The sequence below is a fragment of the Equus asinus genome, chromosome 12 (assembly GCF_041296235.1).
Source record: "Equus asinus isolate D_3611 breed Donkey chromosome 12, EquAss-T2T_v2, whole genome shotgun sequence".
NCBI classification, from domain to species: Eukaryota; Metazoa; Chordata; class Mammalia; order Perissodactyla; family Equidae; genus Equus; species Equus asinus.
Window position 1 is genome coordinate 36,127,577 of NC_091801.1, and position 24,257 is coordinate 36,151,833.

At 38.0% G+C, this 24,257-nt stretch overlaps 1 protein-coding gene across 21 annotated transcripts in view; it reads right to left on the bottom strand.

Annotated features, from left to right (window-relative positions):
- SPIDR (scaffold protein involved in DNA repair) overlaps positions 1-24,257 on the bottom strand; it is a 470,799-nt gene that overhangs the window by 421,753 nt on the left and 24,789 nt on the right. For 10 of the 21 annotated variants that reach the window (XR_011493246.1, XR_011493245.1, XR_011493244.1 and 7 more), the window contains exons 2-4: positions 8,070-8,225; positions 7,357-7,423; positions 2,930-3,007 (exon numbers count right to left, since the gene is read on the bottom strand). Coding sequence is in view for 14 of the 21 variants with exons in the window: in XM_070481311.1 (XP_070337412.1) it covers positions 2,930-3,007; positions 7,357-7,423; positions 8,070-8,225 (301 nt within the window). In the remaining 7 variants the exon portion in view is untranslated. Of the gene's footprint in view, positions 1-2,929; positions 3,010-7,356; positions 7,424-8,069; positions 8,226-15,898; positions 15,982-24,257 lie in introns of those variants that run through there. The other 11 variants (XM_070481312.1, XM_070481309.1, XM_070481307.1 and 8 more) reach the window with 5 other exon arrangements.

Below are 24,257 nucleotides of genomic sequence, written 5' to 3' on the forward strand. Positions count from 1 at the left end.
ATCCTTCTAGAGTTTTGGCAGCATGATCCAGCAAAAAAAATACAGTGTTACTTTCTCCTCCTTTCTGATACACTTTGATTTTTATTTTTTACTTAACACAACTGAGAGGTTTTTCCACATCAGTAAACAGGGAGTATCCTCTTTTCTTTTCTATATCATAGGATTCCATTGCATAGTTGATCCACAGTTTATTTAATCAGTCTTCTATTTACTAAAGATGTTTTCAAGGATGTTCATCCCCAATTTTCTTTTATAGATTTATTTCATCAGTAAGGAAACAACTAAAGTAAACAGTTTTCAGTTTACTTCATAAGCATGATTACCTAGAAGCTACTTTAGGAAAATTTTAATCTGCAAGTTAAATTATTTTCATATATTAAATAACCAAATGTACTGACTCCAATCTACTAAGCTTAAAGAAATGAAAGTAGTTATTAAGGATAAATTAATCTCTGAGGCATGGCATATAACACAACCTTTCTTACAGTACAAAGCACAAGTGCTCCCTCACAGCTACTTCAGCAACTCAGGAGGCTAGTAAGATACCTTGGCCCTGTTTCAGAGGTCTAGTAGCAACAATCTTACTTCCAGATAGAAGTAATATTAAAAATTTTAAAAACTTACTAGCTTTAATACTTGAAGGGAATTCAAAATAAAAACCAAAAAAGAAAAAAAGAAAAGGAAAAATTTAAGCTAAAGTTAAAATTATGGGATAAACAAAAACAGTAAGTATTCTTTAATCTGATACTGTTGTTCCAGAAGATGAAGCAAAAGTTCACTATAATGATTACAAAAGACTGGAGGTAAGACCAGTCTAAGAGAAGCAGATGCGCAATAGCAATTATTTCCCATTTCTAACATCACATTAACTCATGGAACCAAGCAAGGAAATGCATAAGAAATTCTCCAGCTTGCTGAACCATCACAGCAGGAAGTCACAGAAAGCGAGAGAAGGAGCACAAGTGCTCTCAGAGCTACTGCCACTGCTGCCAGTACAATACATTTTTATAGCATTCATTCATACATTCAATAAAATCAGTGCCTACTAAAGGCCTATCAAGCCATTCTAGATATTCACAATATAAAAAAGAGAAGGAAAGAATACAGAACACTATCCCTACCCTGGAGAAGCCCAGAGATGAACAACACTTACACTGCAATGTGATGAGTGCTATAAAATGATATATCACAACAAAACTAATAAGACCTTTCATCTGGTCACAATGATTTTTATGAAGCAGGCAAGACAATTGCTGTTAGACTAAAATTTGCATTTTACAGATGAGGAAATTCAGTCTCTGAAAAGTTAAGAAACTCCCCCAAAGTTATATAAAAGACATATCAAAGGGAAAACATTCCTTTAAAGAGAAAAATATTTTGACAATTTAACTCAGGGCTCTTCCCTGTCAATCTGAATTCTGGGCCTTAAGGCCCAGAAACTCGAATCCAATATGGCTGGAAGAAGGTCTGGGAATATTGTTCTTAAAGCTCACCTGGTAATTCTGATAAGAGGCCAGGTCTGGTAACCACCAGAGCAGTGTTCAAGCACACAGCAATGAAGTTAGACATCCTGGGCTCTGAATATCAATTGGCACACTTATGAACCATGTGACTCTGGGCAAGTGCCTTGACTTCTCTAAGTCCCAATTTTCTTCTGTAAAATGAGGCTACTTAGCTCACAAGATATAGTAGATATCAAAGGAAATAGCATACATAATAACCATGAGATAAAACAAGAACTTGATAAAGGGTAAAGGTAAAAAGGAGGGAGGGAGGAAAGAAAGGAAGAGAAAAACTCGGGAGAAGAGAAAGATAAACCAGCAGTTGCACACAAGACTAGATATAATCCAAGGGATCATTTACTTGTTACCCAACAGTCAACTTATTTATGACAAATCAATACTTTGTTAACTCATTTTAAAGTAATTAACTCAAAGCATCTTTCTATCCTTAGACTTTTCAAACTATTGAGTATCTCTTTTAATAGAAAGGACATATACGACTTTTATTTTTTTAATACCAGCTTTATTGAAATGTAATTCACATACCATTCACCCAGAAAAAGCATAGCGTTTAATAATGGAATTATGTTCTGAGATGTGTGAAGACAAATCAAGAGTTACATAACAATGAATTTCATTTAATATGGTTGAATTAACTATATAAGCCCTGTGAACTGAGGTATAACCTTAAAATACCACTTCACCCAGTTATTACTAAAATGTCAACTGTAAGATGGCATACAAAGTGGCCAAAATGATGTAATCACCTTACACAGGGGCTGTGTGTACAAACTTAACTTTGACTAAGTAACTAACATGCACTAACAAGGTAAGAGTTAAAAGTTGAAGCTTATTTTGACAGCATTAAGACTTAAAATATTCTATGGGGCCGGCCCCGTGGCCGAGTGACTAAGCTCACATGCACTCCGCTTCAGCAGCCCAGGGTTTTGCCAGTTCAAATCCTGGGCACAGACATGGCACTGCTCATCAAGCCGTGCTGAGGTGGCATCCCAAATGCCACAACTGGAAGGACCCACAACTAAAAATACAACTATGTACCGGGGGGCTTTGGAGAGAAAAAGGAAAAATAAAATCTTAAAAAAAAAAAATCTTTAAAAAGAAAAAATAATAATAATACTGGTAATATCTATCTCTTGTAGTTGTTGGGAGAAATGAGAAAATGTTTCTAAAGGGCTTAGCAAAGAGACTGGGACTCAGTAAAATCATAATCAACACTAAGTATTGAAGGAATGTAAGAAAGTTTTTTCCAATATTGAACCCAATATATAACAAAAATTGGATTTCTTACAAAATTATCAATTTACCTTCACTGTCCTCATCTTCTGGACATAAAATATTCCTGTTACAAAACCTGTCTATTCTAGAACCATGTCCATTATCTCTCTGTGGTTTAAAAAGTGTTTTACCTTCATCTGACAGATCACTTCCACTGAAACTCTGTGTTAAATCTCTAAGTCCACTGGTACTCTGAGATGTAACAGTTTCTGTTAAAGAAAAAAATATATATATATATGAAAACGATCAACTGGTATGGTTACTTATCAGAATGAAATTTTTACATGTCTTACTTTGCCAAAGTCACAAATACACAAAATTCTGATGATAGTGGAAGCAATATCTTGCATCAAATCTTCCTGCCTAAAGTTCTATGTGGAACCTGGCTAAGATTCTTTGAATTAAAGCCAAATTACAAGAAGAAAAAGAAGAACTGATTGAGATAAGTTATAAAAGACAAGGAAAATGACTGGAGCACGAATGAAAACTCAAAAAAACCCTTGAAATAATTATAGAGCTATAGCTTCCCAGCATATCTGATGAAATGAAAAGAAAAACAACCCAAAAAAATCAATACCAAAAACACCTAAATATTACATTAGAGACATGTTGTGATTTAATGGCAGCACAAAAGGAGTGAATGCTCCACTTTATGTTGATCAGGAAAGGAGAATTCACTGACAAAATGATGTCTGAAAAAACAACACTTAACAAAGGCACAAAAACATATAATAATAAATATTTACTGAACACTTACTCTGTGCCATGAACATCTAGAACTACTAGTTATCCATCCTTCAAAATATAAAATTAAAAATAAACTAAGAATCCACACTGATTTAAATAGCTAACAAAACTAAGCTACGTATTTAATTGCAAATCGCTTTCATTATTATGCATCTGGAAAAGTAAATCAAAAAAGAAGAGCTGGAATGCTACAAATTGAATATTCATGTCCCTCTAAAATTCAGATATTGAAATCTAATCCCCAATGTGATGGTATTAAGAGGTGGGGCTCTCAGGAATGGAATTAATGCCCCATAAAAGAAACCCCAGAGAGATCCTTGGCCCCTTCTGACACATGAGGATGTAGCAAAAAGGCACTGCCTATGAACCAGGAATTGAGTCCTTACCAGACACCAAATATACTAGACTCCCTGCCTCCAGAACTGTGAGAAATAAATTTCTTCTGTTTATAAGCTACATAGTCTGTGGTATTTTCGTGTTAGCATCCATAACAGACTAAGACAGGAAGTAAAGTTATCACTATTTTCAGATTATACAATGAATTCACAGAATTCACAAACCTGTGAATTATAGGCACTTAACTATACAATTTATATAGGTAAAACGCTACCAGGAATTTATTAGTCACTAATTCACTTCATTTACTGAAAAAGAGTACCCCGGAAATCAAGGCCCATTCCAATAAAATTCTAGGAAGGACATCAGCCAGACTATAGGAATAGTCACCATGTATTTATAAACATTTCTGGGTGCCCACTGTGTGCCAGGCATTGTGCTAGTACCTAGTGTTATGGGTTGAATTGTGTCCCCCCAAAATTTATTCATATGTTAAAGTTCTAACTCCCAGCATCTCAGAATGTGACCTTATTTAGAGATAGGGTCTCTATAAAGTAATCAAATTAAAGTAAGGTCATTAGGGTGGGTCCTAATCCAATATGACAAGTGTCCTTATAAAAATGAGAAATTTGGACACAGAAACAAAAATGCAGAGAGAGAAGACAATGTGAAGAGACACATGGAGAAGACAGCTAACTACAAGCCAAGGAAAGAAGCCTGGAGCAGATCCTAGAAGGAATCAACCCTGCCAATACCTTCATTTTGGACTTTTAGCCTCCAGAACTGTGAGATAATAAGTTTCTGCTGTTCAAATCACCCAGTTTGTGGTACTTTATTTTTTTTATTTTTTATTTTTTTTAAAGATTTTATTTTTTCCTTTTTCTCCCCAAAGCCCCCCAGTACATAGTTGTATATTTCTCATTGTGGGTTCTTCTAGTTGTGGTATGTGGGACGCTGCCTCAGCGTGGTTTGATGAGCAGTGCCATGTCCGCGCCCAGGATTCGAACCAACGAAACACTGGGCTGCCTGCAGCGGAGCGCGCAAACTTAACCACTCGGCCACGGGGCCAGCCCCTGTGGTACTTTATTATGGCAGCCCCAGCAAACTAATATACCTAGGATGTAAAGATGAAGAACAGAGAAGGGTCTGCCCTTAAAACACCCATGGTCCAACGGGGAGAAAAGTACATCAACAAATAATAATAAAAAAAATTTAGTAATGCTTCTCAAGGAACAGAAGATTTCTGACCTCAATAAAGATTTTGAGAAAATATTTTGCAGAGTATTTTAGGAGAAAAAATTTTAAAAATTAAAACTAAAAAATATTTCCTTTATATTTCAGTTTCATTTTGCTTGATAAATACATTTTTTTAAAAAAGTTCTGCCTTATTAAGAAAATCACTACCCACAAAGGTTCTTTTAACTTCAAGTTTTTATCTTCTTCCATCTCCCTTGAACCTTCTGGTAAGATCCTTTGCCAACTTTCATCTGCTCGCTTCTCTCACCCCTTCCCTTCTCCTCTATTTCCTCCCTCTTTCAGTCTTCTGTGGTTCTCAGCGCCTTATAGATGAGGAAATAGACACGAGACACGTCGGTGTGCTTTTTGCACACTTTGTACATTCCCCCACTTCTGCTTCCTAGCTCTCATAAAAATATTACTTCCACACCCTAAAACTTTTAATAGCCTATCTTAAACTAATACTTTAGAAGCTACTATTTAAAAATGAACCAGTTCTAAGAAATGCCTTGAGTTGCTTTTTCCATCAGTTTCTATTTATAAGATTTTGTTAAATTATTAACAATACTTCCTTGCCTTAACAAGCTGCTTATCCCATAAATAAAATAATTACATAATGATACAAGCTCTTTCAGCCTTTCACAATATATCGCTCATTCTACAGAGTGGAAAGTACAGCAGAGTGGGTCGAACATATATTGGTATGTGGAAATCATCCCCAAAGATCCTTTTGTAATTAAATACATGGTAGCAGCTTATTTAATATTGCTTTCTCTCTCCAGATTGAATTTGATTACTCCAGAAAAAGATACAAGCCACATCTGTAAAAAGAAAAAACAATACATATATATATGCTATTTTCTCCATATATTATGACAGTTTAGAAATCAGAATTAAATTGATCTTTGAAAATCACTGCATTCAGCACTAATAATAAGAAAAGTTAAATTCTGCTATTCCGTCAGAAAATTACGGTATTACAAAAAGACGTGTGCCGGTCTATTTTATAATACAGTGTTTTAGGAATTAAAAAAAACACCTGGGAAATTTTATTTTTCATTTGCATCAAAAAGGACTCTCTTAAATCTTAGTGAGATAATAGCATAGCTTAAAGTGTTCAGGCTCTTATTCACAGAAAGTTTTCCAACTGCAGAACTTCGAGCTGGCTCTCATATGGCTCCTTTTGCCATCAGACATGACAGCAATTGCTGCCATCAGTTAAGCACCTACTAAGCGTAAGCTTTTGAACTAAGCATTTTTATGACTTTTTTTTTAAGCTCACAATAACCCAAAGAGGCACACATTCTTACGACCATTTTCCAGATGCAGAAACTTAGGTTCAGCATGTTTAGCTTGCTTTTTCCCAAGATCACACAATCAGGACACAGTCAGGACACTGTGGAACCAGACAAGATCCCTGAAGTCTCAAATTCCCACTCTTCCTGCCCAAACACACAGTAACTGCCTCCCTGATATCCACTCCCTCTTCTTTCTTACTTACAAACCCCATTTTTATTTGAGCAGCAACATAGATATTTAAAAATTCTTAATTTCACTCAAGTCTCTTTAGTGGACGTGGCCCTATGTAATAGGTTCTGGCCAAAGACAGAGGTCCTAGGGAGGAAATTCCTTCCCAGAGGAAAAGTTCACTTGGAGAAAAACCTCAGAGCCTACACTGGAGAATTTAGCTTCTACCTCATGGCCACAAGAACAAACCCCAAGCTAAGGCTGCAGAATTCAGGATGAGTCTGGACCCCCGGACTTCTGGTTGCAGGAGGTAAATTCAACCCATTTCTTCAAACATTACAATAGAGTTTCCTACTATTTGTAATTGAAAGCTTTCCCTAACTAATTCACCAAGTAAGAGTTTCATTACCTGAAGTAGTACAGTCCTTATATCATAGGTCATAACTTTATTTCCCAAATCCAATTTTTTAAAAAGCCCTGGAGCTATGACCCTCAGCTAAACCACTAGGCTCCGCTGGCAATAATGAACGCAGGAAGGACACACACAAAAATTTAATAATTGTCCATAGGAGGCAGGGAAAGTGGGGTAGATGGTACAAAGACAAGAGAGAGATTTTGCAAAAAATACCTTTTTACATTGTTTTGATGTTTTTTAACCAAGCATAGTCTATTCAAACTATGTAAATAACTTTTTAAAAGAAAGCAAATAAATCAAAGAAGGATATATTATTAGCCTTATACCATTTCTGTCAAGAAATCAACAAAATATTACCTTTTTTGGGCCTAGGTGATAATTCAAGGTACTTTTCTGTAATAGTCTTCTTCTCAGCTGTTGATGACTGCAGGCAGATAACAGTAATAATGTAGTAATTCATGTAACCAAGGCTAAAAACCAACAGTATTTTATAAAATAGTCAAAACCTTAAACTACACCGTCCTGAACATATTTCTCTGTTTTCCTTTATTTATATTTACCCCTAAGCAGTCCCAAAGCACACATACCTCATATACTTATAAATGTATTTTTTGTATTTTTCCAGTATCTAAACAAGAGCCGTCAAACCTTTAGAGTTTATAATAGTATTCCGCTATGTTGTATTTCAAAGTTACCATATATATAAAAATTAACCAGAATATCTCATTGCCAAACAATTCTGCATATACAAGCATTTCATAAATATACTTCTTGTGAAGAGTAGGATGTTCAACAGTTTCATCTTCTTAGAACACTCTCAGTATGCATCTTTCATTTACAAACAAAAAGGTTAAAAGGTCCTGCATGGCATTAAGAGGTTAATACTAACTTGCCACAATTATTAAAGGAATTCAAGAATGCAGGGAAAAAAAGTAACGCACCAATTACAGTGTCCTGAAAGAAAATAAATAAAGGAATTCCAAAGAAATATAATTACAGTGGCCTAAACATTCAGGAATCTAGGATTTACCCTTTGGCATTCAGGGAAAACAATTTTACAGTTACTTTACCAGAGTCCCAGAAGCGTCCTGAAATCCTTCTCCACACCTCAGCCATGCTTCAGAGAGGGAAGCAGCTGCCCCCACTGTCCTGAGACCTGCTCTTCTGAACTTCAATGGACTCTCTCCCGGAAAGGATGAGTATTCTATATTCCAATTTCTTTTTCTCTGCAGGGATGATTTTTAAAGAAAAAAAAAGGTCAACTTCATTAAATAGACATTAAGTTGACAATTAACAAAGTGGAAACTCACGAATGGCAGCGGTAAAGGCAACGTTTTTGAATGTCTCTGAATCCCCAAGTAAAGAAAGAGCAACAAGATAGCAAAACCAAAAGCGCATATACAATACGTAGAACTAATCAACAAACTCCAAAATACAAATTGGTGAGGACAAATAATCAACTCTCCAAAGTCCTGCATGGTCTCATACCTGAAAGGAAAGAGGGTGAGAGAAGAACAGGAGCAAAGGAGGAGCTGAGCACCCAGATATCTGGTGTTCACTAGGAACTAGGAAGTGGAACAGGTGATCTGAGAATGGTACCTGAAACAGAGTGAGGATAAGAGCTCCAGCCAAGAAGATCCAAAGGGGTGGGGGCAGTGTAGGACACTCCAAATCAGTCAGCCAGGATTACCTTCCTGGACAGGGCCCCCCACTGACGAGATACTACTGGGAGTGGAGTTTGCTCAGCAACAGAGGGATGATAGAGACAAAGAAAAGAAAAGGTCCAGGTGGAGTGGTGGATGAGAGCAGAATCAAAAATATATAAATAACAAAGAAACAAGTGGCCATATTTTTGCAAACTACAAGGAAACAATGGAAGTTATAAAAACTATCTTGAATCTGCCCTCCTTCTAAAAATTCAGAATAACTATAACATAAAAATAAGCAACAAAAAAGGATCAAAGCCAGGGGCCAGCCCAGTGGTGCAGTGGTTAAGTTCCCCAGTTCAGATCTGACAAATAGAAATGGCAATCAATAGGATATATTGGAGTATATGAGGAAGCCATTTGGTGTAAACCTAATTCGGCCTGACTTTGTTTTTTCCAAAAGGGCCGTTGAGCATGCATTGTATATCTGCTTTAAACATTTACTATGGCAAGAACAAATGGCCTTAAGATAAAGGTACAACTTCCCCCAACATTGGCATTTCCTTAAGGATAAGCATCTTTCCTTAGGCTAGGAACTGATTGCTGCACTCACCTTGCTCACCTGTGACCACCCAGCCCGAGACAACAGATCTGCCACCCTGCTGTGTCCACTGAGACAGCAGACCTACCTGCTGTGTCCATCAATCACTGTGCTGACAGAGCAGTCTCGTGACTATTATAAAAAGGAGATTTCAATCATATGTGAAACATCCTCTTTGGGGGTATATAACCACTCTGTACACCCCACTTTGGTGCCCTTTCTTCCTGTGGGAAGAAAGACCCCGGGCCATGGTCCTCACATTTTAGCTCAGAATAAACTCACCCAAATTTTCATTTATAGATTGGTTTCGTAGACAGATCCCAGGTGCAGACCTACACACTGCTTGTCAAGCCATGCTGTGGTAGGTGTCCCACATATAAAGTACAGGAAGATGGGCATGGATGTTAGCTCAGGGCCAGTCTTCCTCAGCAAAAAGAGGAGGATTGGTGGCAGATGTTAGCTCAGGGTTAGTCTTCCTCAGCAAAAAGAGGAGGATTGGTGGCAGATGTTAGCTCAGGGCCAGTCTTTCTCAGCAAAAAGAGGAGGATTGGTGGCAGATGTTAGCTCAGGGCTAATCTTCTTCAAAAAACAAACCATAAAGGATCAAAGCTAAATCCCATACAAAGTTATTAGAAAAACCAAAAAGGAGCAGAATAACATCCCAAAACACAAAGAAAGCACATCAAAGACATGCCCATAAAACAGAAAAAACTGTAACCTACTATTTCAAAACAAAACATTCAGATTTATAAAAATTCAGAAATGAAGTGACAAAATTAGGAAGTAGAATAAAATTCTTTTAAAAATCACCCCAGAAAAAAGGAAGGAATCCAAGAACAAGTAGATATTACAGAAAATATGTGAAGAGAAATGAAAGGTAATAGAAGGAAATTTTAAAAGTTTACCCAACTCAAATGAAGAAAGAGTAAAAGGATTCAAGAGAAAGAGAGTGATCAAGTCTCTCTTGGGATCCAACATACAAACAGGAATCCCTGAAGAATAAAACCAAAGCAATGGGACAGAACAAATACTAAAAACTAAAATTCCAGAAAAACTTTCCTGAAATTAAAAAAAAAAAGAAGCTATGTATTGAAGCATACCACATACCTGAAAAGATCAAGTCAAAAGCAATCAAAACCAAGATAAATCTTAGTAAATAGACTACTAAAAACTCCTTGAGCATCTAGAAAAAGAATAAATGACTCACAAGTGAATAAAAATTACGTTATTATCAGATGTTGACAGCAAAGCTTTATGCCAGGAGAAGAAAGCAACATATTTAAGATACTCCAGAGAAGAAAATATGAGCCAAGGAGTACAAGAGTGATTAACACTGACTTATTTTCTGGAAGCTTTTTTGTTCTGTTGTTTTATAAATGTCTACAACAGACATGCATTCACTTCATACATTTTTAAATTTGCACTTTAAGGAAAATTTTAGATTTGCATTAGGAATCAAATTAAGGTCAACTACGAGTTGGTCACCCAATCAGAAATAAAACCCTTCATCAATATCACTGTAGTTTTAAAAAATATAAAGATTAAAATATACCATTAAAATTTCCTTAACTAGGAAGAAGGGAAAAATTCATTAAAACAAACTCAGCCATAACATAGATAGTATTTTAACATGTAACAGCTCTAAGCACATTCCTCCTTATGTAGAAATTCCTATTGTGGAAGCAGGACCACGAGAGGAAGAGACATCTATCCTCAAGAGGGTGTTTACCCTCCACCAGTGTGCAGTTTCCCCTGTCAGCTCTGAAGAAGCTCACTTAGTTATCTGGAACAGTAAAGAAAGTGAAAGATATCATTCAGTCTGTTTAGAGCCGATATATATTTTTTAACTTCAGAATACCTCTTTAATGCATTAAATCAGCCCAGGTCAGCTCTTTAAAGAAATGGGTAATTCCAGGGATGGGATAGACAAGTACAAATGAGCCTGAAATATCTTGAACCAGAGAGTAAGAAAGTGCTCCAGGAATAATGAGAACATGTCAAAAAGACACATGAGCCTGCAAGAAGGGGCTCTCACTGGCCAAATGTGGGACATTCCCACATCAAATAAATACTGACAGTAAAAGATTATAACCTATTAATATGAGAATACGAATCCACATTGATACAAACAAATAAATGATGGATTTACAAAACCATAAATGAATGCTAAAACTAGTGGTCACATGAAAGTTTAATGATGAAGAGGATGTTCACATGGTCAAGAAACATCTCCCCACAAATTATTAACTAATTAATTCCAAAGGGAAAAATAGTAACTTTATAGTGGAGAAACCCATCAGACACCATCTTAATCAAATGATCAGTGTTGATGTAAACCAACATCAAGTGCCTCTTGATGTGAGACACTGAGAAGAATACAAAACAACTTCTCTGGTATTCCTACCAAAAACATATAAACTAAATCTAAACAGGAGAAAATATCAGATAAGTCCAAAATAACTGGCCTGTACACCTCAACGACGACAGGGTCAAGAAGCACAAAGAAAGTCTGAGGAATTGTTCCAGATTAACAGAAGTCTAAAGAGGCATGAAAAGGACATAAAATGTATGATCTTGGATTGGATCTTGGACCAGGGAAAACAGATCATTACTAGGCAATATAAAAAATTTGAATATGAACTGTTGATTAGATAACAGTATTGTATCAATTTTCCATTTCTTATTTTTGTAATTATATTAGGCTTATGTAAGAGAACGTCCTAATTCTAGGAAATAACTATTTAGAGGTAAAGGTGCACTATGTCTCCCAATAACTCTAAAATAGTATAGAAAAAAATTAGATACACATATGCAGAAAGAAAGAGAGAAAGGAGAAGGAGAGGGAGAGAGAAAGGGGAAAAGAGAAAGAGAGAGAGAAAAAGAGAGAGGCAAATAATAATAAATTGGTGAATTGGGATAAAGGATTGTATTAGTTTCCTAGGGTTGCCATAACAAATTACAGTGGCTTAAAACAACAAAACTTTTCTCACAATTCGGAAGGCTAAAAGTCCAAAATGAAGGTGTTAGCTCCTCTGGATGCCCTAGGAAAGAATCTTCATTGCCTCTTTCCCCCAGCAATTCTTGGCACTTCTTCGCTTATAACTGGATCACTCCAATCTCTGCCTCCATTATCATGTTGCACTCTCTCTCCTGTGTGTGTCTCTGTGTGTCCTCGCCTCTTCTTATAAAGATACTAGTCATTGGACTTAGGGTCCACTCTAATGCAGTATGACTTCATCTTAACTAATTACATCTGCAAAGACCCTATCTCCAAATAAGGTCACATTCTGAAGTTCCAGATGGACATGAATTTTAGGGCAGACACTATTCAATCCATTTATAGTTCCATTATAAGGAACTTCTTTATACCATTCTTGCAACTTCTATGTAAATTTGAAATTTTGTCAAAATTAAAAGGTTCCAAAACCTGCCCCCCCCCCGCCCACAAAATAACTAAATAATCCCAGCCAGAAGAAGAGGAGAGAAATACAGTCAGTTCTCATTATTCCTCATTATTCACAGTAATTAATGTTCTATCAAGTCACCACAAAGAATTAGCAAATGCTGAACCGCTGCTCAGAGAAATACAGGGTTTGTTCCTGTCAATTTATAACATTATTTTATATGTATTTCTGTTTAGACACCTTATTTAATATACATTGTTGATTCCTTAACACTGAACTCATGGCCAACAGCACTGTAACTCACGCCTGAATGAAGCACATGCATTTTCTTATCTAACACACAGCACTTCAGCACTATGCCTGGGGGGCCATTTTAAACATTGAAATCACCAACACAAAGCAGAAAAATGTGAAAACATGGCAATAAATAGACCAAGAAAAGGACATTTAGTTACAGTGTGAGAGCTGGAACAAGCAGGCAGAGTAACGCCTTGCTCAAACTCTGCTGGGAACACGTGTGTTGTAAATACAGAAACTGTGAATAATGAGGATAATACTTGGGAACAAATTTTAGAAGGAAGAAATTGAAGTGGTTAAACACAAAACAGTTAAACTCTGCTTCATTGCATTACTCTCCACATCAGCCCCTCACAGACCACTTTTCCTTCTTATTACTGCTCTGCTCTATTTTTCCTTTCTTTAGGTACACCATGCTTATATATTTTATTTATTCATTTTGAAACTTTACACCGTATAAAACTAAATGCTTGCCACTATAACTTTTTAGGCTACCCCTCTTGGAAAGAAGTGAACATTTCTAAATATTGTTTTGGATATCATTTAATAAATTTGGGGGGAAAATCGGATGTCTATCAGAATGCAAAAGGGAAGTTTTCTTGGATATCTGAATAAATCCCAATGACTGAAGACAAATACTTGAAGAATGGCAACACTTTTCCACCCAGGAATTTACCTACATTAAGGAGAAACAATGATTCAGTGGTCCTCAAGTACGAGGAACAGATGTAAAGTTTTAACCAAGTCAACTAGTCAGCAGGCACTGTGATGCTCATAGCCCATTCTTTGAAGCCCTTGCCCATTTGTTTTTTCAGGGATCTTTCCTTCTCTCAGGCAATAGAACACTTCTCAGACCTGTCACTCATGGCTTTGGTTACATTTGGCTTGTCCTTTGCTTCTCTGGAGTTCATCCATACTCAGATTCTTTTTTATTTTTAAGGATTTTATTTGTTTGTTTATTTATTTTTGCTTACGAAGATTTGCCCTGAGTTAACATCTGCTGCCAACCCTCCTCTTTTTCTTTTTTTGTGGCTTGAGGAAGAGACACCCTGAGCTAACATCGGTGCCAATTTCCTCTATTTTGTATGTGGGTCACTGCCACAGCATGGCCACTGACGAGTGGTGTAGGTCCGTGCCTGTGAACCAAACCCAGGCCACTGAAGCAAGCACGCTGAACTTAACCACTAGGCCATGGGGTTGGCCCTCATACTCAGATTCCTTAGGGACTAGAACTCTCTAATTTAATATAAATGACAGAATTCTAATGTTCTCATCTGCAGTCAGCCAGTAAACATGTACTGAGCACCCACTGCATGCAGACACTCTGCCAGATCCAGGGATACAAGGTGAGCAAGAAAGACCCTGCCCTCCAGCAGCTCAGGCAGTGGTGACAGAGACCTACCCACAAATCTGATGACATGAGAGACTGAGCCCAAGTTCAGATACCTACTAGCTGGCCTTTGACCTCACTTTTTGGCCTTTCCCTCCACTCCCCCAGCCAATCTGGTCCACTTCACTCATCGCTGCCAACAGAGCCTGTACATTTCTACCACCACACCTGTGCCCATGGCACTCTTTGCCAGAAATCACCTCTCCATTCCCTTTGGTCTCTCCAACTCTGCCACAGATCCATGCTCATCTCTTCCATGAAACATCCCTCAATGCCTCCACTTACATCCCTCCTTCTGTGAGGTCATTCTGTTTCCTGCCCACTCTACTCCTTCCACTAGACCAAGTGTGGGGGAGTCCTGTACCTAATTTATCTCATCCCCTCAGCGCACAGCACTCCACACACACACACACACACACACACACACACACAGAGTACTCATTAAGTGACTGTTGAATGAATATGTAAATTACTTGAATATCACTACACTTGTCAAACGATTTTAAATTGGTGTACAGATGTTGATAATATCTAAAGTAAACCAAAGAGTAAGTATAAGCTTAAGGGGAAATTCAGCATAGCTCATTTCCATTTTATCCAATTATTGTAATAAACAATACCTCTACCACAGGTCTCTTTACACTGTTATAAATCATGTATATTTCTCTCTCTACAGTGATTACTCAGCCATAGAGCAGGTGTTTACAGTGGCAGCTTCAGCTGACTGCCGAGCCTTCTCACCCATCTACCTTTCTGTTTCTAGTGACAAAACACACCCTCACCACACCACAGTGTAAGGCACTCAACCTGGCCAAGGCCAGTCACAGGACATCAGCCTGGCCACGGTGACTGATCCAGGGATCCATGAGAGCCAAGTTGAGTCAGTCAGAGGCTCTCTCCAGGACTTTTCTAACTGAAGTTACTGGAGAAGATGCTCTTCTTCCCAACTTGGTCAAGAATGTATCCCCAAATGAACTAGCAGCCTTGTCTCTCATACTATATGGAAAAACCTGAGAAGGTGAGAAGAGGCACAAGACATGCTACAGGTTACAGGCCAGGTCCCTGAGCATCCCAGGTGCCCAGCTGCTTTGAGCTGCAGGCATATCCATCAATCCTTTGTGCCTTTATCTAGTTTAAGTTAGGCTTCAATCACCAGTTACTGAAAGAGCTGAAGTACAGCACTTAGCAAATGTTGGTCCAGAACCGAAGTGATTCACTGAGCACTCAGAAGGTGTGCAGTTAAAGACAGTTTCCATCTTCAGTGACCTTAGGTTCTAAGGATACACTTTAGAGTGGAGAAAGAAGTAAACCAAAACTGGACTGACAGGCTCAAAAATAGACTAATGAGGGAAGATTTCCTGGAGAAAGCTGGCTTTGACCCACAGAAAGGGAGAAATGTACTTTGGCAATGGTTACAAATTGGTCCTGGGTTTTCCAGGATAGTTCTAGTTCCAACTATCTTTATTTATTATCCTCTCAAAGCACGGAAACATCCAGGAAATTTCAAAAACATCACAAAAATCCCTCAGATCACATCTTCAGGCTATCCTGTCATACTGACCTGGTCTGAGTCGCAGCTGTGCTACTGGTTGGCCACATTAACACTGCCAAGCTATTTATCATCTCAAGATCCAGTTTCTACATCTGTAAAATGGGGATAATAAATATACTTACCTCAAGACCACTGTCAAGATGAAACTGGTACTAATAACAATACTATGTAATAACAGTACTATAGACCACAATTACAGATGTAGAAGAGCTGATTAATATTCAAGAGAGTTAAATGAGAACGCACTTTAGACATTTTTTTGAGATACATACATTTTCACATGCTGTGATTCAGAAAAATATTGTTTTAATCTAACGACCTACTTTAATATCTCAAACCTCAAAAGAAAAGAAAAAGAAGCTTACTGATGAGAACTCTATGGCCTCTCAGAGACTTTAAGAAGCAGAAGGGAATTAAATGAAAGACTCAGTGGAAAAGGCCAGTTTATTTCAGAGTCAAAGCCACTATTCCATGAGCTACAGCCCTGTGCCTGGTGCACTCTCTTCTTATCTTTCCCCAGGCTGGTCAGGCAACTATAGGTCTCCAACGCCAATTAAGAAAGCCCCATCTTCCTGATGTGGGGATGGTAGAAGTGAATAAATAAGAAAATAAAGGGCATTAGAATAAATCTAAGGAGAAAAAAGGTATAAGTAAAATGAATTTTCACAAAGCATAATGAAACTTTTGAAAACTGCCTGAAAGGTTCATGACAACTTTGGCTATACCTTGTTTTCTGCCAGATTACCTTTTCAACTCTCTTCAATCTGACCTGATGAACTCCTTAGGATTCGGCTTCTTCACAAACCCTTCAGTACTATTACATCCCTGAGTGATCCTCGTTGAACCACTCCTTTAGAAATTAGTCACATACTACCCTCTAATAGCACTTGCATCGTTACAATACAGAATGCTATTATTTTTTTTTCATGAGGAAGAGTCACCCTGAGCTAACATCTGTTGCTGTTCTTTCTCTTTTTTGCTGAGGAAGATTCTCCCTGAGCTAACATCTGTTGCCAATCTTCCTCTTTTTGTATGTGAGCTGCCACCACAGCATGGACACTGACAGACTAGTGGTGTAGGTCTGTGCCTAGGAACTGAACCCAGGCCACTGAAGCAAAGCACACTGAACTGAATCACTAGGCCACTGAGACTGGCCTCAGAATGTTATTTTATGTGTTTATGTCTTTTATGCCCCCAAAACCAGAACTTCATTTATAACTTATGTTCTACATATGACAAGTTCTAAATGTACTATCTTCCAGAACTTGCTGGTTTAATTTGCTAAATAATTCTAATACTTGCTAAGTAAGTTTAGAGGCCACCTAAATCATTGCTCTATTTAAGGAGGTCCATGTCTATACTATGTCAATTATTTTTCCCATTCATGGAAGAGTTTCAGGAAAGAGTCCATAACCATTCCAAACTGTTCAGTCAAAAAGGCCTGGAATCATACAGCAGTTTACATTCATTTCTTCTTCTGTCATCAGAGAAAATAAAGGGATCAGCTAGTTGCCATATTTTGTATAACCTTCATACAACTTTCAAATTGAAGATTACTATGGCCTAAGTAGTAAGTGCTTAAAGTATGCAATTATGCTTAGACTTACAGTAAAATAATTACCTAGTTTTGGTATCTTTAAGTACTTAAACTGTTCAAACAACCCAACCTAATTTACGATAGCTATTCTAAAAGACTTTGATGCTAGAATCCTAACATCTGGTACTCTGGCTCTCTTGTTTTCATTCTCCTTAACAATCCAGAACTTCTTAATCTAACAAGGTTGGAAATATGGTGATATGTTTTATTTTCAACATTTAAAAAGAAAAGCAGAATTATTTTCCACTAGCCCTGTACACCAGATCAGAATACCAACGGTCCAAAATCTTTATTTTCTGAAATGGAAGATTCCTATGCTAGAAATCAATTGCCTATGCCAGGCTGCCTACAACCACCCCAAGCCCCCAACACCAACTTGACATTACTCTTTTTTAAAATTTTTACTTATTTAGTTAGTTATTTTTCTGTGAGGAAGATTTGCCCTGAGCTAATATCCATTACCAATCTTCCTCTTTTTTTGCTTGAGGAATATTGGCCCTGAGCTAACATCCATGCCAGTCTTCCCCTACTTTTTATATGTGGGATGCCTCCACAGCATGGCTAATGAGCAGATGAGGTCTGCACCTGGGATCTGAACCTGTCAACCTGGGCTGTCAAAGCAGAGCAAAGCAAGTTTAACCACTCAGCCATGGGGCGGCCCCAATATATTACTCTCAATTCCAAGATTTAAAGGACAGAAATAATGACAACTACTAATATATCACAATCTGGGTCCAGTTTTTATTTTATTAATCACTCCTTACTCAAAAGCAAACAATGAATTCATCCCGGTTCTTTCCCTTTCCTGATTCCTCACTATTAAGAAGTTGAGGCACAGCAACCAATAAACTCAGTGTGTGATAGAATCAGTCTCAGACAAAGGTAAGATATTATCGAGATCCCTTAAGGCTACAGATTCAAGTCTTTGTCCTTCATTCCCTCAAAGACCTCTACCAAAATCTCTACCCTATTCTTCAATACTAACCCTCTTACATTTCAGAAGAAGGAAGTATGAATAAAATACAACAGACTTTAATGTAAAAGCAATCAGTTAAAAAGGTGCTAAGCCAGTCTTTCAATTAAGTCTCTCACCTAACTGCAAACCACCTCAGACATCATTCTGTAATCACACACTACTAAAGCACAACCAGCTCCAATGAAAATAAACATGATTTAGCTATGGGACACTGAGCATTTGTGCTACAGACTGACCGTCTCCCCCCATAATTCATATGTTGAAGTGTAATCCCCAATGTGATGGTATTGGCGGTGAGGAGTTTGGGAGGTGACTGGGTCATGAGGATGTAGCCCTCATGTATTGGATTAGCGTCCTTATAACAGAGGCCCTAGAGGGCCAGCACCATGGCCAAGTGGTTAAGTTTGTGCACTCCACTTTGGTGGCCCAGGATTTGTAAGTTCAGATCCCAGGTGTGGACCTGCAGACCACTCATGAGGCCATGCTGTGGTGGCATCCCACATAGAAGAGCTGGAATGACCTACAACTAGAATATACAACTATGTACTGGGGCTTTGGGGAGGGGAAAAAAAAAAAGGAAGATTGGGGGCCGGCCCAGTGGCGCAGCAGTTAAGTTTGCATGTTCCACTTAGGTGGCCCGGGGTTCACCAGTATGGATCCCGGGTGTGGACCTAGCACCACTTGTCAAGCCATGCTGTTGGCAGGCATCTCACGTAAAATAGAGGAAGATGGGTACGGATGTTAGCTCAGGGCCAATTTTCGTCAGCAAAAAGAGAGGATGATTGGTGGTACATGTTAGCTCATGGCTAATCTTCCTCCAAAAAAAAATAAAATAAAAGAGGCCCCAGAGAGATCCCTTGCCCCTTCTACTATATGTGAACGCAGAGAAGATGGCTGTCTACGAACCAGGGAGCAGGCCCTCACCAGACACTGAAGATGCCAGCACCTTCATCTTGGACTTTCCAGCCTCTAGTACTGTGACAAATACATTTCTGTTGTTTATAAACCACTCAGCCTATGGTATTTTGTTACAGCAACCCAAACTAAGACAATTTAGTAGGTGCTTTCTGAGCAAATGTGTCATACATATTACCTCATACAGATCCTAGATGACATATTAGGCTGTAACCATGAGTATAATAGCTTCCAGTGAGTTCTGTGGGTCTTTTTAGTGAACTATTGAACTGGAGGGTAGTTTTGGTGACTCCCTGAGCCTGCAGTTGGTGTCAGACAGACTAATCCTCTAACTTGGCAATTGGCTAAAACTCTAACTCGTGACAAGAGACAGCAAAGCTAGATAAGAATAGGTTGTACATCACGATCAAAAGAGAAACCATAAATGAGACTAACAAGGAATAGGAATGAGAAGAATGATTAATTAGGTAAAATAAAGTTTAGACAGGTTTAGGAACCATCTTCTCTTCTAAATATTAGGAACTAGCCTGGAGCATACATCTAAAACTGAGGAGCTATGTTTGAAACGTAAGAATTCTATCAAAACTGTAAAATAAATCAGAGTTGAATTGGAAAAAGAAACCACACTCCCCGGCTAACAAATAAAGGGGAAGAAAACAAAAATATATTGGAACTTGTAATATGCACATGTGAGGACATCCAAACATACATGCATGCATGCACACACACACAGAACATGTACTCTGAAGCAGGTTCTGGCACTTGGACCACATAGTGGAATGTAACACTACTGATTTCGCCAAAGAAAGAAACAAAAAACAATTAAAACATTAAGATGACTTAAGGTCACTCTCTTCAAGAAGTTCCCTAAATCCTTCAGTGATAACGGCAGAAGTTATCAGCCATAAAGCAAACTGAGTCTCTGGTATCCTATCACAAAAGGAAATGCTATTATAATTCCACATTTTTACTATCCCACACTACTAGGGTGAAATTAACACAAGGGCCCAGTATAAACAAGGAAACCTGAAAGTTTGAGACCAAGGCATTATTTACTCTATACTGGAGTAGCTTACTTAACACCTGAGCAACTGGCTGGCTCTTACACTGAACATTTTTTAAAGACCTCTTCAATCATGTATTTTATAATTTTAAGAACAAGTGCCTGGTAAACAGGCATTCAGTAAAGATGTTCAATGAATGAAATATCTGCACATCTATTTCCTTATATGTAAAATGCAGGCATTTGACGACATGATTTCAGAGGTCCCATCAAGCTCTAAAATTCCCTGACTCAAATGACTCTGATGGGAAAGGGCCTTGACTCATCCAACTTTGCTAACACCAATACAAACAGATATTTCCTTCACCAGCTAGATCTGAATTTTACAAATTGTCCTTTTATAACTAAAAAGATCAACTCGGGGGGGTAGCCTGGTGGCGCAGCAGTTAAGTTTGCACACTCCGTTTCAGTGGCCTGGGGTTCACCAGTTCAGATCCCAGACGCAGACCTATGTACTGCTTATCAAGCCATGGTGTGGCAGGTGTCCCACATATGAAATAGAGAAAGATGGGCATGGATGTTGGCTCAGAGCTAATCTTCCTCAAAAAAATAAAATGAAAAAAAATTAAAAATGATGAAATCAGGAATCTAGTCAAAAACCTACAACTACCAGGGGCAGGATAGGTGAAAAAGTAGTTGCTACTTCACAGTAAGAAAACACTATGGCATTTTAAATCGCCCACCTACCATCCCTCATACCCTAGGTCAGCAGTGGCCATGAGGATGGCAGCCCTCACTCCTGGTACAGATTACTACCGCCAGGGGAACAATATGGACTTTACTATCAAAGAATTGTGGCTGTGTGTTTGGGCCTATCTTGCAGCTCCCTGAAGAACTAAAGCAAGAGCTTACCTTTATTCCACAGAACCTGGAGAATTACCTAGGGCTGGGGCAGCTTCCTGTGCAGTGTTTGCTAAAAGCATTTAAAGAAACAAATATTGGCCAAACCCTAAACTACGAGATAACAGTCAAGACAAGAGACACACAGAGTAAAATGCCTAAAAAGGAACAGGTTGTGAAAGGAGATACGTGGGTTAAAAAAGGTATTAAAAGCTCCCTTTGGAATCAAGAAAGCCACAGGCATGCCCAGCGTGCTTAGAAAAGGCTTGAGAACACCCTAAGCTTTTACTTCTGGCTGACTATCAGGCTCCATGCAAGCAGGAAGCAAAGGTTAAGGCAGAGTTGTAAACAGCCTGGGTAACTGTTGAAGGAGTGCCCCAACACAAAGCCAATCTGCAAACTGGGAGAATATTTTTTTTCTCAGTTTCTTTTCATTTAAGGAAACTGTCAAAATGCTAGCTGACCACTAAGTTTAAGGACCACAGATTTCAGTAGCAACACAAGACAAAAAAACGCCTATTTCAAAGTAGAGTTTAGAAAAGTCACTAAACAAACAAGCAACAACACACAAGTAGCAACAAAGCCTACGGAAGGGAAGACTCTCATTTCCAGAATAGTCACATTACAATCATGACCAGTTTTCAACAAAATTTTAAGAGACATGCAAAGAAACAAGAAAGTATAACATAAAGTAGGAAGTCCAGACACTGAGTGAAAGAGACAAAGACATTAAATCATCTGTCCTAAATATACTGAAAGAGCTACAGGAAACCATGGACAAAAGAACTAAAGGAAACTAGGAAGAGGGAATATCAATGTAATAAATAAATAATAACAACAAAGATAGAAACTATAAAAATGAACCAAATAGGGGGCCAGCTCAGTGGCTCAGCAGTTAAGCTTGCACACTCTGCTTCGGCAGCCCAGGGTTCACCAGTTCGGATCCCAGGTGTGGACCTATGCAGTGCTTATCAAGCCATGCTGTGGCAGGCATCCCATATATAAAGTAGAGGAAAATGGGCACAGATGTTGGCTCAGGGCCAGTCTTCCTCAGCAAAAAAAGAGAAGGACTGGTGGCAGATGTTAGCTCAGGGCTAACCTTCCCTCCAAAAAATAAAAAATGAACCAAACAGAAATTCTGAAGCTGAAAAGCCTAATAAATGAAACAAAAAATTCATTAGAGGGGTTGAACAGCAGATTTGAAGAACGAAGAAAGAATCAGTGAATTTAAAGATAAGTCAGCTGAGATTATCCAGTCTAAGAGAACAGAAAGGAAAAAGAATGAAGAGAAATAAAAAGCATGTTAGAAGCCTGTACAATCCCATCAAGGATACTAACATACACTAATGGACATACCGAGAGAGAAGAAAAAGGGGCAGAAAGAATATCAGAGGAAGAAATGGCTAAAAACTTCTCAAACTAGATGGAAGACAAGAATCTACACATCCACGAAACGTAGCAAATTCAAAGCAGGACAAACTCAAAAAAGATTTATATTTAAACACATTACAGTCAAACTATTGAGAGCCTAAGACAAAGAGGGAGTTTTGAAAGTAGCAATAGAGAAGCAACTTTTCACATACAGGAGGTCCTTAAGATTAACAGCAGATTTCTCATCACAAACCATGCAGGCCATAAGGCAGAAGAATGACATATTTGAAGTGTTGAAAGAAAAAAAGTCAACCAAAAATTCCGTATTCAGCAAAACTATCCTTCAAAAATGAAAGGGAAATTAAAACATGCCCTGATAAACTAAAGCAGTAGGAGTTCATGACTAGTAAGCTACCATATGAGAAATGCTAAGGGGAGTTTGCCAAGCTGATAAGAAAGGACATTAGACATAAGCAAACAGAACACTACAGCAGTATTGCACTTTCTGGTTTTCACTTCTTTTTTCTCCATATGATTTAAAAGACAAATGTATAAAACAATAATTATAAGTTAACATTAGTGGGCACATAACGTAGAAAGATGTCGTTAGGGGCACAATTTTTGTATGCTATTCCACCTAAAGTGACATTAATTCAAACTACATTGTTATGAAGTTCAGATGTCAATTGTAAGCTCCAGGGCAATGACTAAGAAAAAATAAAATTATATAGGAAAAGAAATAAGAGAATCAAAATAGTACACCAGAAAAAAAACATATTTTCACCAAAGGCAGCAATAATGGATTAACTGAGAAACAAAAAAAGGTATAAGAGATATAAAAAAAAATCAAAATGGTAGAAATCCTTCCTTACCAGTAATTAATTTAAATGTAAATAAATCAAACTCTCAAATTAAGAAGTAGAGATTGGCAGAATTGATTAAAAGAGCATGACCAACTATGCTGCCTTTAAGAGATTCACTTTAGGTCCAAAAACACAAAAAGTATGAACATGAAAGGAGGAAAAAATATAATCCATGCTAAGAGTAACCAAATGAGAGTTACGGTGGCTATACTTATATCAGACAAAATATATTTTAAGATAACATTATTAGAAGAGACAGAGGACATATTATATTGATAAAAGAATAAATTCATTAAGAAGATATAACAGTTATAAAAGTATACACACCTAAGAACATAGCCTCAGAATATATGAAATAAAGACTGACAGGGGTTAGCCAGGTGGCGCAGCGGTTAAGTGCATATGTTCTTCTCGGCAGCCCGGGGTTCACCGATTCAGATCCCAGGTGCAGACATGGCACCACTTGGCAACAGCTGTGCTGTGGTAGGTGTCCCACATATAAAGTGGAGGAAGATGGGCATAGATGTTAGCTCAGGGCCAGTCTTCCTTGGCAAAAAGAGGAGGATCAGCAGTAGTTACCTCAAGGCTAATCTTCCTCAAAAAAAAAAAAAAAAAAAAAAAGAGAGATCCCGTCAGGATGCCGATGTGAGCAGACATTGAACTTGCCTCCTCCCACTAACACAACCAGGTTACAACAATTTTGGGAGAATCATCCTGGTTTAAAAACTGGAAACTGGATAAAA